Raw genomic sequence first — 12,982 nt, forward strand, 5'->3', positions numbered from 1 at the left:
TTTTATATACGCAGGAGTCGGGACAAATAAAACCGAGAAGCTCGTGAGTCCTACGTAAGCTAGCTAAAACAAAGCACAAGGCCGGCGTTGTTTTGTTTATGCCATGCACTGCACAATTTAGCTTCCCCTCTCCTCTCTACAGTTCCTGCCAGCCTAAAACATGTAACGATACAGCGAGAACTGTTCCTTGTAGCAAAACCTAGCATGGTACACCTGCTACAGTACCACGGCCTCGAGAAGAGAAGAGAAGGAACGCTGCTGCTCCTACTCTAGTGTCACTAGACTGCAAAAGCAACACTCCAAGCATACTGCAACAACATCACTTGAAATACTTAGAATGGACTTAGAGTATCAATAGTTAAAATAACCAGTTAATTAATTAAGTTATATTAATATATATTTAAAAATATTTATATTTGCGAAACAGATTATAAAAATAGCACTTGGTGTGCTGAGAAGAGCAGCACCGCAGCGCATAGGCCGATCGAGCTGTGGCCACGTGCCCTCCCCAACCTAGCGATGGACCTAGCCTGATCCATGTAGCATGCACTCCGGTCCCCTATATATACCGATCGCACTCCTTCTATCCACCTCATCACAGGTACAAGAAATCTCTAGGAACTTGACTGAATGTGCAAGAAAATAAGATATGAAATGAGCGTACGACTGTTGTCTGGCCATGGTTATCCCCTCTGCAATCACATCCTCAATCTCACACATAATCAGGTCAACTACGTCAAAGTGCTGGTGAGTGACTATAGATAGAATCAACCACTGTACGATGGTAATCATGTCTCCATATCCAATCCTAGGGAGTAGGCTATGTCTCAAAGTCATGTGTAACGTCTTTGCCTTAGGAATTAGCATGTCTAGCGCTCGGGATGATCCTGGAATGAAAGGCTGCGTGAAGATCGGTTGGATCTCATCGTCTATCAGGAACACTCCACCAACGAGAGGATGATGGGGTGGCTGAGCGTGAGGGTGAACAATTGCGTGCAAAGATCGAGAGCTAGCCTGAAGACCCAACACCTCTAGAATATTGTTCCTGTAGAGTCTCCAACTCTCTCCCTATAACATGAATTGTATGAAGTTCCTCTCGGGTGCTACCTAGACTCTAACCTAATCCTTCACGTAACAACTCACTCTTGACAACAACTCTACAAGTCCTAGAATGGCCTGAAAGTGGGCTCTCATATCAACTCCACCAGCTGCTAGCTCTAAGTAATACCAGTTGAGCTTCTTATGAATGCTCAAGCTGACTCTTCTCCTGAAATAAGAAGCGTGAAAGTTCTCCTGGAGGATCGTCCAGAACCTGGGGCAGACCCCCTCTCCCTCTAAGGGGTGAACCACTCTCCAATAGGCACAAAATGGTGTTTCTTGATCCTCATAGACTCGTAAGTGGTCAAGTCCAATAGATGGATCTTCCCCTAAGGTTTGTGACTGCTCTGTCTGCTCCTCCTCTAACTCTGGTTGAGGCTCCTATCGAGCCCTCTTCTAGCCGGACGGAGTCGAACCCAACCCAGTTGCCTAACGGGTGCGCGTGGATCGACACAGTGAAGACACCTCTCATCCACTAATCTGCAGTCCTCACTAAGAGACAGAGGCATCGGTGGTTGTAATTGCACAATCCCACTCCTTCTATTTCTTAGTTTTCTTCTTCTTGGACTGCTAAATAAATAAATATTGACAAAATAAATCGAACCAAAAAATAAGGAAAAAATGAATCACCCCGTGATACTGTTTGGATAACTATTTGCACAACAAATATTTTTTGCTGAACTAATTTTCGTATTTTCGGTACCAAGACAAAAATCACTGAAAAAACATATTTTCGCCTCACCAGTTAGCAAAAAATTAAAATTTTCTATTTTCATTGTTCGAAAATATTTTCGCACAACCAATATGTGAAAATAAGTTTTTCACATACTGGAATGCAAAAGTTTAAATTTTCGCACTTTCAATAGTAGAAAATATTTTCTATATTTTAATTAGTGAAAATTCAATTTTTCGCGGATGGGGAAGATCGTAGATTTCGCTAATGAATGTGCGACAGTGGATTATTGTTTTTTATTTTTTGAATTTATGTAATATTTTTGAAATTGCCGTCTAAAAAAGTAATATTAAAAAAATTTATCAAGTGAGACTCTCGCATCAACCATGCAAAGGCTTCTAGTAGATGATGCCAGTGAGTCGTTTCCATCAATCCCAGCCCCGACAGCATATTGTACGCGGGCACGGTCTTACGGCCCACGGAGTCACGGGAAATGGTCATGCTCTGAGTCTGACTGAGCTACTATTTATTTATAAATTATAAATGATAAAAAATTAGACGGTAAAAATTGAATAGTATATTGACTATATTCTATAAAAATTATTGGAAAGTAAATTACTGAATTGGTAAAAAAATTGGATTGTACAATATAATTTATTTGTTTCAGCTTATCTGTAAACTAAAATAAATAGAACATTAGTCTCTACAGCGGGTTGACGGCTAGGTAATAGATACTAAGAAAGATCATATTAGGGTTTAGAGAATTAGGTCCACATATCATATAAGTGTACGGGAGAGTTCACTGCCTCTGCCTACCTGCAAACAGTTGTTGGCACGTCGATCCGTCGCGAACACTCAGTTGCTAGTGAGAGATGGCGCGTGCTCTTGGCCTTGGCGCTGCGCTGCCTCCGGGAGTACGCGCGGGCGTTCGACCTGGCCGTGGCCGCGGCGGTGCTCTTCGCCTGCAGCGCGGCCACGAGCCGGCTGGTCTCTCGGCCGGGCGCGCCCATGCTGTGGCCCGTGCTCGGCGTCATCCTGACCCTCTTCGCGCACCTCGACGACATCTACAACTGGGCCGCCGCCGCGCTGGCCAGCTCCGGGGGCACGTTCCCGTACCGCGGCATGTGGGGCTGGGGCTCCTTGGGTGTTGTCACGTCCGTGCCAGCCAACGTCGAGCACGTCCTCAGGGCCAACTTCGCCAACTACCCGAAAGGGCCATACTACCGGGAGCGGTTTGTGGAGCTGCTCGGGGACGGGATCTTCAATGCCGACGGGGAGGCGTGGCGCGCGCAGCGTAGGGCCGCCACGGCGGAGATGCACTCAGCGCGGTTCCTCGAGTTCTCGTCGAGCACCATCGACCGGCTGGTGCCGCTGCTGGGGAGGATGAGGGATCGCGGGGACACGGTGGACCTGCAGGAGGTGCTCCTCCGGTTCACGTTCGACAACATCAGCGCCGCTGCGTTCGGGGCGGACGCCGGGTGCCTGGCCGACGGGCTCCCCGATGTGCCGTTTGTGGTCTCCCGCTTGCCGGCGCCCGTGTCGCCGGAGATGAGAAAGATGACCGGAAAACGGTGAACACGAACACAAACTCACGCGATCACAGTGAAGAATTTTGGTGCAGCCACAGCGCTGCTTTTCTGACTCTATTGTTCTCAATTTATACAAAGCAATGAGTGGCTCTCGGCCACAGAGAACACAGCGCCATACGCGCCACTCCCTCCTACAAGATCGCGCCATCCCACGATCGAACGAGCGGTGCGCCCAGCTTCCACTACGACTCAAAACGAGAAAGACGGAGAAGATAACTTCGTGAATGCCGTGTCGCGGATAAAGCGCGAGTCTGGCAATACAGGACGCACCCATCCGGGTTCAACGTTTATTTGCTAAGAATAGAACAGTATCAGGGTGCTCGGTGAACAGTACTCGGCGCTACAGTAAAATCATCCTCGCGCAGCTCCAAAACAGCAGCCATTACGAAGGGAAAAACTGGGCTAAACTAACCTGGGAGTCTCTCTAAATCAAAAGTAAAAAAATGCCTAGAAGAGTGTACATGGTCTAGACTTTGCTCAACCGCCTAGCAACATGATTCCTAACTCAAATCCACATAAATCCTCATTTGTTCCCAGACTGCAGAACTTTAAGAACTTTGCAACCCTAGTTCCAGATTCAAGATCTATCCAACCAAAAATGAGCATACTTGCCATGGGAGCCTAGCAGACTCACCCAAGGTCCCTTGCTGAGGTTGGTGACCGCCAGTTGAAGGAGGAAACGACGGAAAATGGTTTGGAGAAGAGAGGAAAAACTGCTGCTTCCTTGCTTCTCCCAAAGAACACCAAACAAGTTCAGAACCAGCTCGAATTCTTTCGGGGAAACTGAAAATGAATTGGATGGACGAGTAATCCTTGAGCTGGTGGTCACGTGAGTACCACATACGTACCTTGATCTTGCTCCCAGAGGTAGGGATCCAAAAGGGGAAAAAGGGAGCCTAAGAGAGAGAGTGAGAGACAGTCAACTCCAACTTGCTTCTTCAAAAAGCCTTATCTGGTGGAGTGGGTGAGTAGTACGTATGGGCAAGTTTGAGGGGAGAGAGAGCTGTTGCCCACTTATAGAGAGATATTTTCCACCCAAGTGGACCCCATTTACCTAGAGGAAAGTCCAGACTTGCTTCCAGCTCCTTTATTTCTCTTAGTTTTTCCTTCTCCCACCTCATTGACTCAAAGTGAAGTGCTCCAGTGACCCAAACTGGAACATGAAGCTGAAATTGCATGTTTTAGGATTAAAACACACAATTATGGATTTCGGGACGTGACACCGCGATATGTTAACACGCTCCGTGTTCGGATTATAGAACCTGTACGCCTTTGAGCCGGGCTTATAACCGATGAACACCATCGGAGTGCTGCGGTCATCCAGTTTACGCTGATGCCCGCTGACAACCTTCACATGGGCAACGCAACCGAAGGTGCGAAAGAAGTGCACAGCCGGTTTAGAGCCATACCAGACCTCGTAGGGCGTCTTCCCATCCACGCTACGCGTCGGTGACCGATTCAGGACGAAGATGGCAGTGCTCACTGCCTCACCCCAGAGCCATCCGGGCGTGTTCATCCCCTTCATCATGCTTCATGCCATCCCCAATACCGTCTGGTTGCGTCGTTCCACCACGCCGTTCTGCTGGGGCGTGTACGGTGCGGTGAGGTGGCGCTGGACTCCTTGATTTGCGCAGTGGTCGGCGAACGCCTGCGCCGTGAACTCACCACCGCGATCGGTGCGCAGCGTGCCCATCTTCTCTCCAGCCTCCGCCTCCAGACGAGCTTGAAGCTGGATGACCGCCGCCGCTGCTTGATCCTTGGACACCAACAGGATCAGCCACATATACTGGCTCCTGTCGTCCACGACGAGCAGGAACAGGCGCTTGCCGCCCGGTGTCTCCGGCGTGATCGGACCGCAAAGATCCGCGTGCACGAGCTCTAGTGAACGAGACGCACGGAACCTGCTCACCGCCGGGAACGATTGTCGACGCCGCTTCTCGGCGAGACAGCTCTCGCACACCTGCTCCACGTGATCGATCGCCGGGAGGCCACGCACCATCGCCTTCTTCGACAGCAGCTTCAACCCATGGAAACCGAGATGGCCGTACCTCGTGTGCCACCTCCAGGCGACGTCGTCGCCGTGCGCCACGAGACACACCGGCGCGCTGATGTTGAGATCGAGAGTGTACAGCCGGTTCGTCGAACGCTGCACTTTCGCCAGGAGGCGCCACCGCTGATCCCAGATGCGCAGGACGCCCTCCTCGATCAGGATCTTGTACCGATCCTCATCCAGCTGCCCGAGGCTTATGATGTTGGCCGTCAGCTTGGGGATGAGGTACACACTGGCCAGCTTCTGGTGCTCCCCAGTCTTGCAGCTGAACAAAATTGTTCCCCGCCCTTCAATGTCGACGACCGAGCCATCGCCGAACCTGACGGTGCCACGAACGCCCGTGTCGAGGTCGGAGAAAGCAGACCGCTCCCCGGTCATGTGGTTCGTTGCTCCCGTGTCGAGGATCCACCGGGTGCGCCCGTCGCTGCTCTTCTCCCCGAGCTGGATGAAGAGCTTGTCCTCCCGGATGTGCACCTCCTTGCTTGGCGTAGATGATGCGGACGCGACGCTGGGTGTTGCCAGCGCCACGAGGGCCGTGGAGTTCACCGAGTTCGCCGCCTCGTCGGTGAAGACCCAGCGTGCGCTGGCGCGTCCATCTCCGATCTGGACACGTGCCACCACGTCTTCCATCGGAGCGGGCGCAGAATCAACAGAGATCGATGTGATCCCCATCAACAGCGCGCCCTCCGTCTCCGCCGCGTGAGCCTGCTCGTCACGCTTCTTCTTGCGGCACTCATGTGCCCAGTGCCCCGTCTTCCTGCAGTATTTGCACTCGTCACTGGCGATCACCTTCTTCTTCTTGCCGCTGCCGCCGGCGGATGACTTGGAGCCACTGCTGCTCCCTCCACCTTGGGACGAGCCACCGCCGCGACCGCGTCTCTGGTTGGGGAATGGAGGCCGCCCGCCTCTGGACGCGCCCTCGCCAGAGAGTTGCAACCGGGACACCATCCGCGCCACCAGCTCCTCCTCCGTGAGATTGAGCCGCGTCGTGGAGGAACCCACACCACTGCCGAGATCGTGACGTTCCTCCGCGGCCTTGAGTCTTCCGACCAGCACCTCCACCGACAGGTTATCAAGATCCAGAAGAGTTTCAATTTTCATCACGATTTGCGAGTACCTCGGTGGCGTGGCCTGAAGAAACTTGCGCACGATCTCCGGCTCCGTGTAGCCGGCGTCGAGGACCTCGAGCTGGTTGGAGAGGTCGGTGATGCGGACGCCGGAATCATCCACCGTCTCCCCGTCCTTGAATCTCAGCGTGTCGAATTCGCGACGCAACGTATTCGCCCTCGCTTGGCGCACGCGGTCCACACCGAGATGAGTTTTCTTCAGCGAGTCCCACGCGATCTTGGCATTGGGCTTGCTGGCAATGCTGCCCTGCAGCTCCGGGGGAACGCCCAGCGCGATGGCTTCCAAGGCGTTCCGGTCGTCGGCGAAATCGGTGGTCCCGACATTCACCGCCGTCCACAGGCTCCTCGCCTGCAGCTTGCCAGCTTCAACTTCATGAGCGCAGCCCATGAGTAGTAGTTGGTTCTAGACAACATCGGGTACTGCCCGGTGCCGCCCTCCCTCACGACCCGGTGTATGACCAGGCCGCGCTCGCCATCGCCACCTCCACTTGTGCTACCGCCGCCGTGACCTCCGCGTTGGGGCGACGATGATCGGTGTCGGCGATCCATGAAGGCCGCTGCGATCGCACGATCACGCGTCCACCACCGGAACCGGATGGCTCTGATACCAGTTGTGGTCTCCCGCTTGCCGGCGCCCGTGTCGCCGGAGACGAGGAAGATGACCGGAAAACGGTGAACACGAACACAAACTCACGCGATCACAGTGAAGAATTTTGGTGCAGCCACAGCGCTGCTTTTCTGACTCTATTGTTCTCAATTTATACAAAGCAATGAGTGGCTCTCGGCCACAGAGAACACAGCGCCATACGTGCCACTCCCTCCTACAAGATCGTGCCATCCCACGATCGAACGAGCGGTGCGTCCAGCTTCCACTACGACTCAAAACAAGAAAGACGGAGAAGATAACTTCGTGAACGCCGCGTCGCGGACAGAGCGCGAGTCTGGCAATACAGGACGCACCTATCCGGGTTCAACGTTTATTTGCTAAGAATAGAAACTGAATGACTGAATGAAACTGAATTAACCAACAATGTTCGCGCGCGCGTTCGAGCGCGCCACGGAGCTCGCGCTGGGGCGATTCGTCACGCCGCCCTTCACCCTTCATCTGGAAGGCCAAGCGGATCCTCCGGGTCGGCAGCGAGCGCGCGCTCGTGGAGGCCGCGCGCGCCGTGAGGGAGTTCACCGAGCGGATCGTCGCCGAGCGCCTCACCGAGCTGCGCAAGATCGGGACCCTGAGCGCCCGGTGCGACCTCCTCTCGCGGCTAATATCGTCGCCGCCTCCGGGATCGGCCGGGTACTCCGACGAGTTCCTGCGGGACTTCTGCATCAGCTTCATCCTCGCGGGCCGCGACACCAGCTCCGTCGCGCTCGCCTGGTTCTTCTGGCTCCTCGCAGCCCACCCGGACGTCGAGTCCCGCGTCCTCGATGACGTCCGAGCCGCCCCCGGCGGCGACGTCAGGAGGATGGACTACCTCCACGCGGCGCTCACGGAGGCGATGCGCCTCTACCCGCCGGTTCCCGTCGACTTCAAGGAGGGCCTCGCAGACGACGTGCTCCCCGACGGCACGGTGATCCGCGCGCGGCAGCGGGTGATCTACTGCATGTACGCCATGGGGCGCGACAAGGCGTCCTGGGGCCCCGACTGCCTGGAGTTCCGCCCGGAGCGGTGGATGAATAAGGGCGGTGCGTTCGCCGGCGGCGGCGAGAGCCCGTTCAAGTACGTGGTGTTCAACGCCGGGCCGAGTCTGTGCATCGGGAAGCGATTCGCGTACACACAGATGAAGACCGTGGCGGCGGCAGTGCTGGCGAGGTTCAGGGTGGAGGTGGTGCCCGGGCAGGAGGTGAAGCCCAAGCTCAACACCACTCTCTACATGAAGAACGGACTCATGGTGCGCTTCACGACCAGGGAGCAGCAGCACCATGTCCACGGCATTGGAGCGAAGAAGAATTCTTCTACAAGTGCTTAATGACATGGCAATATTCTCTTTCCTTAAGCGCTCGTACCTAAGCACCTTGTATTGTGTATGTCCTTAGTATTTCATATGTAGTCAGAAACTCGGGGATCAATCGATTTCTTGTGGAACAGCGAAGATTGACGACAAGTTCAGAACCCTTTTGAGCTGAAGCACTACGTACAGTACTGGGAAGGAATGATCAAGGAAGCAACTCAAGGTCGAATCCATGCAAATTACGGTGACTAAGGTGATATAAGTCCATAAAATTTACAGTCATAATTGTCCATACTTTATGTTCTCTATGTACTTGTGTAATGTTTTACTGTGTTTACGCGCTCTTGGTAAAATAACTTTGACTGTTTTTCAGCAAATATGTGTGTGACTGTGTGCAATCAACTAGTTATACTTCATGTCTTTGGGTAATTGATGAGTATGTTCATCTAAAATGCCGGCGGAAGAAGGAATCAACACAGCTTGATTCCGGGCGTAGATCGATGTGGATAGTGCCGCCGTACGTTTACGTTGTTGCGAACGCAACGACTCCAAGTACGTGCATGGATGCTCGTGGGATATTGTTGACATGGCGAGTGGCTAAGCACTCTTGTTTATTGTGGAACAAACCTACGAATCACGTTGAAACTTTATTGAAGATTAAAGATCAAGGAGGATGAAGGAGAAGAAAAGAAGGAAGAGGAGATGAAAGTGAAAAAGGAAGAAGATCGAGAGATTCTCTACCCACCGAATTTGCGTTCCCCATTGATTCTCTGAACAGCAATATAGCACGTAACATTAAAGTACTCAAGTCACAGGCTCTTTGATTGCAGCTTAATTGCAATTCCATGTCCTTTTGTTTTGGCGCGCTCACCACACTCGCACAATCTTTATACCGCTCATCAGGCAGGCAGGACAATTATTTGGATGGACGTGACATCTTATCCGAGGTTGTGCCGACCAAACAACGTCAGATGCTCTTCGTCAAACGAGTCAGTGCTGCCACAGTGCCATATGCCTCGACCCTGTGCTCATCGTACGGCCTCGTAGGCTTGTAGCTCACGAACCAATAGCCACCGGTCGGTCGGAAACTCGGAATAGCCCACCCGACCGGACCCAAGCAGCCGACCCAGCAAGCCCTCCGGTCCGAATGTCCGATCTAGGCCAGCGTTGCCGGCTTGTGCGCTACTCGCCTCGTGCTCGTGATCAGCTTGAACCACTGGCGCTCCGGGTCGCACCCCCCGTCCCCGCGAAGGCACGCGCACGGGTTGGTCACAATGCTCCTGCCGTCCGCGCCCACGTCCAGGCACAGCATGCCGCCGCCGCGCAGGCCCGGCGCAGCGTCGACGGCTACGTGCATCGCCGAGTCCGACGCGAGGCGCCACGTCGATAGGGCGTCGCCGCAGGCCTCGGCGCTGAGCCGTGCCGGCTGGCCGCGCCCCTCGGCCCGCAGGCACGGCAGCCCCGCGGCCGCGGCGTCCCTTAGCACCAGCTTCGACGCTGGCGGCGCGTACGCCCACGCGTCTGTCTCGTTGCACGGGCCCAGCTCCAGCGTCGTCGCCGTGGCCGCGCACCGCACCGCGCAGAGCCCCGTGAGCGGGTGGAACAGCACGGTGTACGGCAGCGCCTCGGCGTAGCCTGGCCCTGCGCCAATCGGTTCAAAACCGCGCCAGAGACACAAAGCGCCATGCCCATGCAGTGATGCAAGTAAGTCATTGGAATTCGGGGCGGTAGTGCAGCTGACCTTGGAGTGGCCGCTGCAACGCCTGGATCCTCGGGAGCACGGTCTCGTTGCGGGGTTTGCTCCAGGACCAGTCGAGGACTCCGTACACCTCGTCCATCCCTGCGACGCCCTGCCGCAGCGCGTAGCTGCCCTGCAGCGCCCAGAACGCCCAGTCCAGGTCGAGCTCCGCGGCCACGGCGGCCGCGCACGGGTAGTACCGGTTGTCCTTGAGGTCGCCGCCGCGGAAGTCGGCGCCGAACTCGCTGAGGAAGAGCGGGAAGCCCCGGCTGAGCAGGAACCCGCCGCGCCGCGCGAAGTCGAGCGCGGCGCGGCCGCAGACCTCGTTGGCGTTCTCCAACTCCCATGCGCGCGCGTCCGAGAAGCTGTACCAGTGCAGCTCGAACACTAGCTTGTTCTCCGCCGCGAAGCTGACACTCACCTCCATCGCGTCGAGGAAGGACAGGTCGTAGTCGTAGCTCAGGCCGCCCATGATCACGAGCGCCCTTGGGTTCGCCGCGTGCACCGCCTCCGCGCCCCTCTGCATGTACCTGCCAGCGGTCGGTGCAGTTGCAAATGGCTTCAAGAATCAGCTGTGAAGTTGGCATTGGAGGATGGATATTGCAACGGCGAGACACGCGCGCGTGAACAACTTACGTGTACCAATCTTGGGAGTTCTGCCTCGGGCCACGGAGCTCGTTCCGCAGGCTCATGCCGACGACGTTGGGCACGCCGGCGAAGATCGTGGCCATGTTGCCCAGCCCGTCGACCCAGACGTCGGGGTCGAAGTCCCTGTCGCCGAAGAAGCCGTTGCCGTCGTCGTTGCCGCAGCACCACGCCGGCTTGCTCACGTGGTTGTCCAGTATCACCATGACGTTGTTCTCCCCCAGGCTGTTCACCACGGCCTGCATTCCATCGCAAGCGGCCAGAAGTCTTAAAGATTAAAGCAGTGCGTTCTCGGTGAAACGGCGGGAAAGAGCTAGGACTTTGCCTTGAACGATTCGATCAGCGTGAGGTCGAGGAAGCCGGGGTTGTTGACCTCGACGCCGCCGATCGTCTCGGCGAGGCCGTGGGCCAGGAGGGACTGCCGCACGGTGATCGACGACAGCGAGGCGTTGGTCGCCAGCGTGATGGGGTACGTGAGCCTGACGCAGTTGAATCCCAGGGCGGTGATCGTCGTGGCGATGTTGCCCACGGGCTGCCTCCCGAGCCCCTCGGTCACCACCGGCTCTAGGTGCGATGGCCAGTTGACACAGGCTAGCTTCACCCGGTGCCCGGCCTCGTCGACGATCCACCGCGACGACGTCGACAGCGTGACGGCCGCCGCCCGCTCGCGGTGGACGAGGAGGAGGACAAGCAGAATGAACTGAGCGGCACGCGGTGAGGCCAGCGCCAGCTTCATGGTGTACGTGCTGAAATTTCTGCTTGCTACGTGACTGTCACCGGTGACGAGGCGTGTTAATTAGAGCAGTAGTGCTGCGCTCCTACTTCGCATCTGCGCGCGGTGAAAAGAAAACGGAGAAGAGGTTGGTGACAAGTTGGAGCGCATCGGAATGTAACCACGACGGCGGTGGGACATACCAGCGGGAGTTGGTGACGTGTCGTTGGAGGGAACTGAAGAACATTACCGATGTTTTTTCCTGAACGAAGTGAACATTACCGATGTTGCCTACTACGTACTCTTCTTGCACACTTCTCCGATTTTTAGAGCATGTTTAGTGTTGCTCCAGTACTGGAGCTAAGGGGGAGAAAAGCATATTGTAGCGGTTACATTATTATTACGTGCACTAAAGAAGAGACATGTTTGCTAATTTTCAATCGTCTAAATATTTTCTCACCACTCAATCATATAAAAGATCCACAAATTTAAATACTATGCGAGTTGTTGGATATAATAATTAACACTAAATAGCAAAAAAAATTACAATCACTTGAAAATTATACACCCCCAAGAATAAATTGGGGAGGAAGAACACTGAGCGCACATTGTGCATGCTTCTATCGTACAAAAGTTATATGAGAATTCGGTGGGGTTAGATTCAGGTTTAGCTGGTCCAAAATCGTCTAGGAGCAATCTGATTTGTTTATAAGCTGTGCCAAAAAAAAAAAATCTAAATTCAATTGTTAAAATTAAATATGAAAATGCCTAAAAGGCATGCCGGCCTGCTAATTTGCACGTGACATCCCAGCATGCGCGCGAATTCCGACAGTTAAACGACAAACCTCCGCCCTCCGCCTTTGCCTCTGGCTCCCTCGACGTGCCCACCTTCTACTTCGGCTCCAGCTCCCTCGACATGCTCCCCGCCACCCGTCCCTCATTCTTTCTCGCCTCCGGCGACCCTCGGTGTGCTCGCCCAGCTCCACCCTCCTCCACCGTATCCGATAGCACTGGTCACCACGATCTATCACCACGCTAATCTAGCGTTACCAGACTATTGCTTTCATGCTTTGTCACCAATACCGCCTATCCTCCATCCCTCGATTAGTGAGGCCCCCGCCACCTCACTGCAACCATCCAAAACTCCTCTAGACCCGTCGACTAAATGTCTGTTTGTTTCAGCTAGAGATTCTGAAAAGTAGCTTATAGAAGCTGGATTATGAAAAGCTTTTAGGTTATAGATTCTAAAAAAATTTTATGGACAGTTTAGTAAAATGGACTTTCACGATCTATCAAAAACTGAGAAAAAACAGTTTCTCAGATTCCCATAATCCAACCAGCAGATTTTAAAAAGCTATAACAAAAAACTGTCTGTTTATTTCAGCTTCGGATTGTAAAAAA

General features: G+C 54.1%; 1 protein-coding gene and 1 pseudogene across 1 annotated transcript; one reads left to right on the forward strand and one right to left on the reverse strand.

The window, feature by feature from the left end:
- The first annotated feature begins 2,013 nt into the window (after positions 1 to 2,013).
- Positions 2,014 to 8,504, forward strand: LOC133922991 (cytochrome P450 86B1-like; annotated as a pseudogene).
- Positions 8,505 to 9,642: 1,138 nt separating this feature from the next.
- Positions 9,643 to 11,605, reverse strand: LOC133922992 (glycosyl hydrolase 5 family protein-like). The gene is made up of 4 exons (XM_062368478.1): positions 11,195 to 11,605; positions 10,861 to 11,108; positions 10,228 to 10,754; positions 9,643 to 10,127 (listed from the first exon to the last, which is right to left on the reverse strand). Exons 1-4 carry the CDS (start codon positions 11,603 to 11,605, stop codon positions 9,643 to 9,645), a joined length of 1,671 nt encoding a protein of 556 aa, XP_062224462.1.
- Between the last annotated feature and the right edge of the window lie 1,377 nt (positions 11,606 to 12,982).

This window comes from Phragmites australis, chromosome 6 (genome assembly GCF_958298935.1).
Source record: "Phragmites australis chromosome 6, lpPhrAust1.1, whole genome shotgun sequence".
Lineage (NCBI taxonomy): Eukaryota > Viridiplantae > Streptophyta > Magnoliopsida > Poales > Poaceae > Phragmites > Phragmites australis.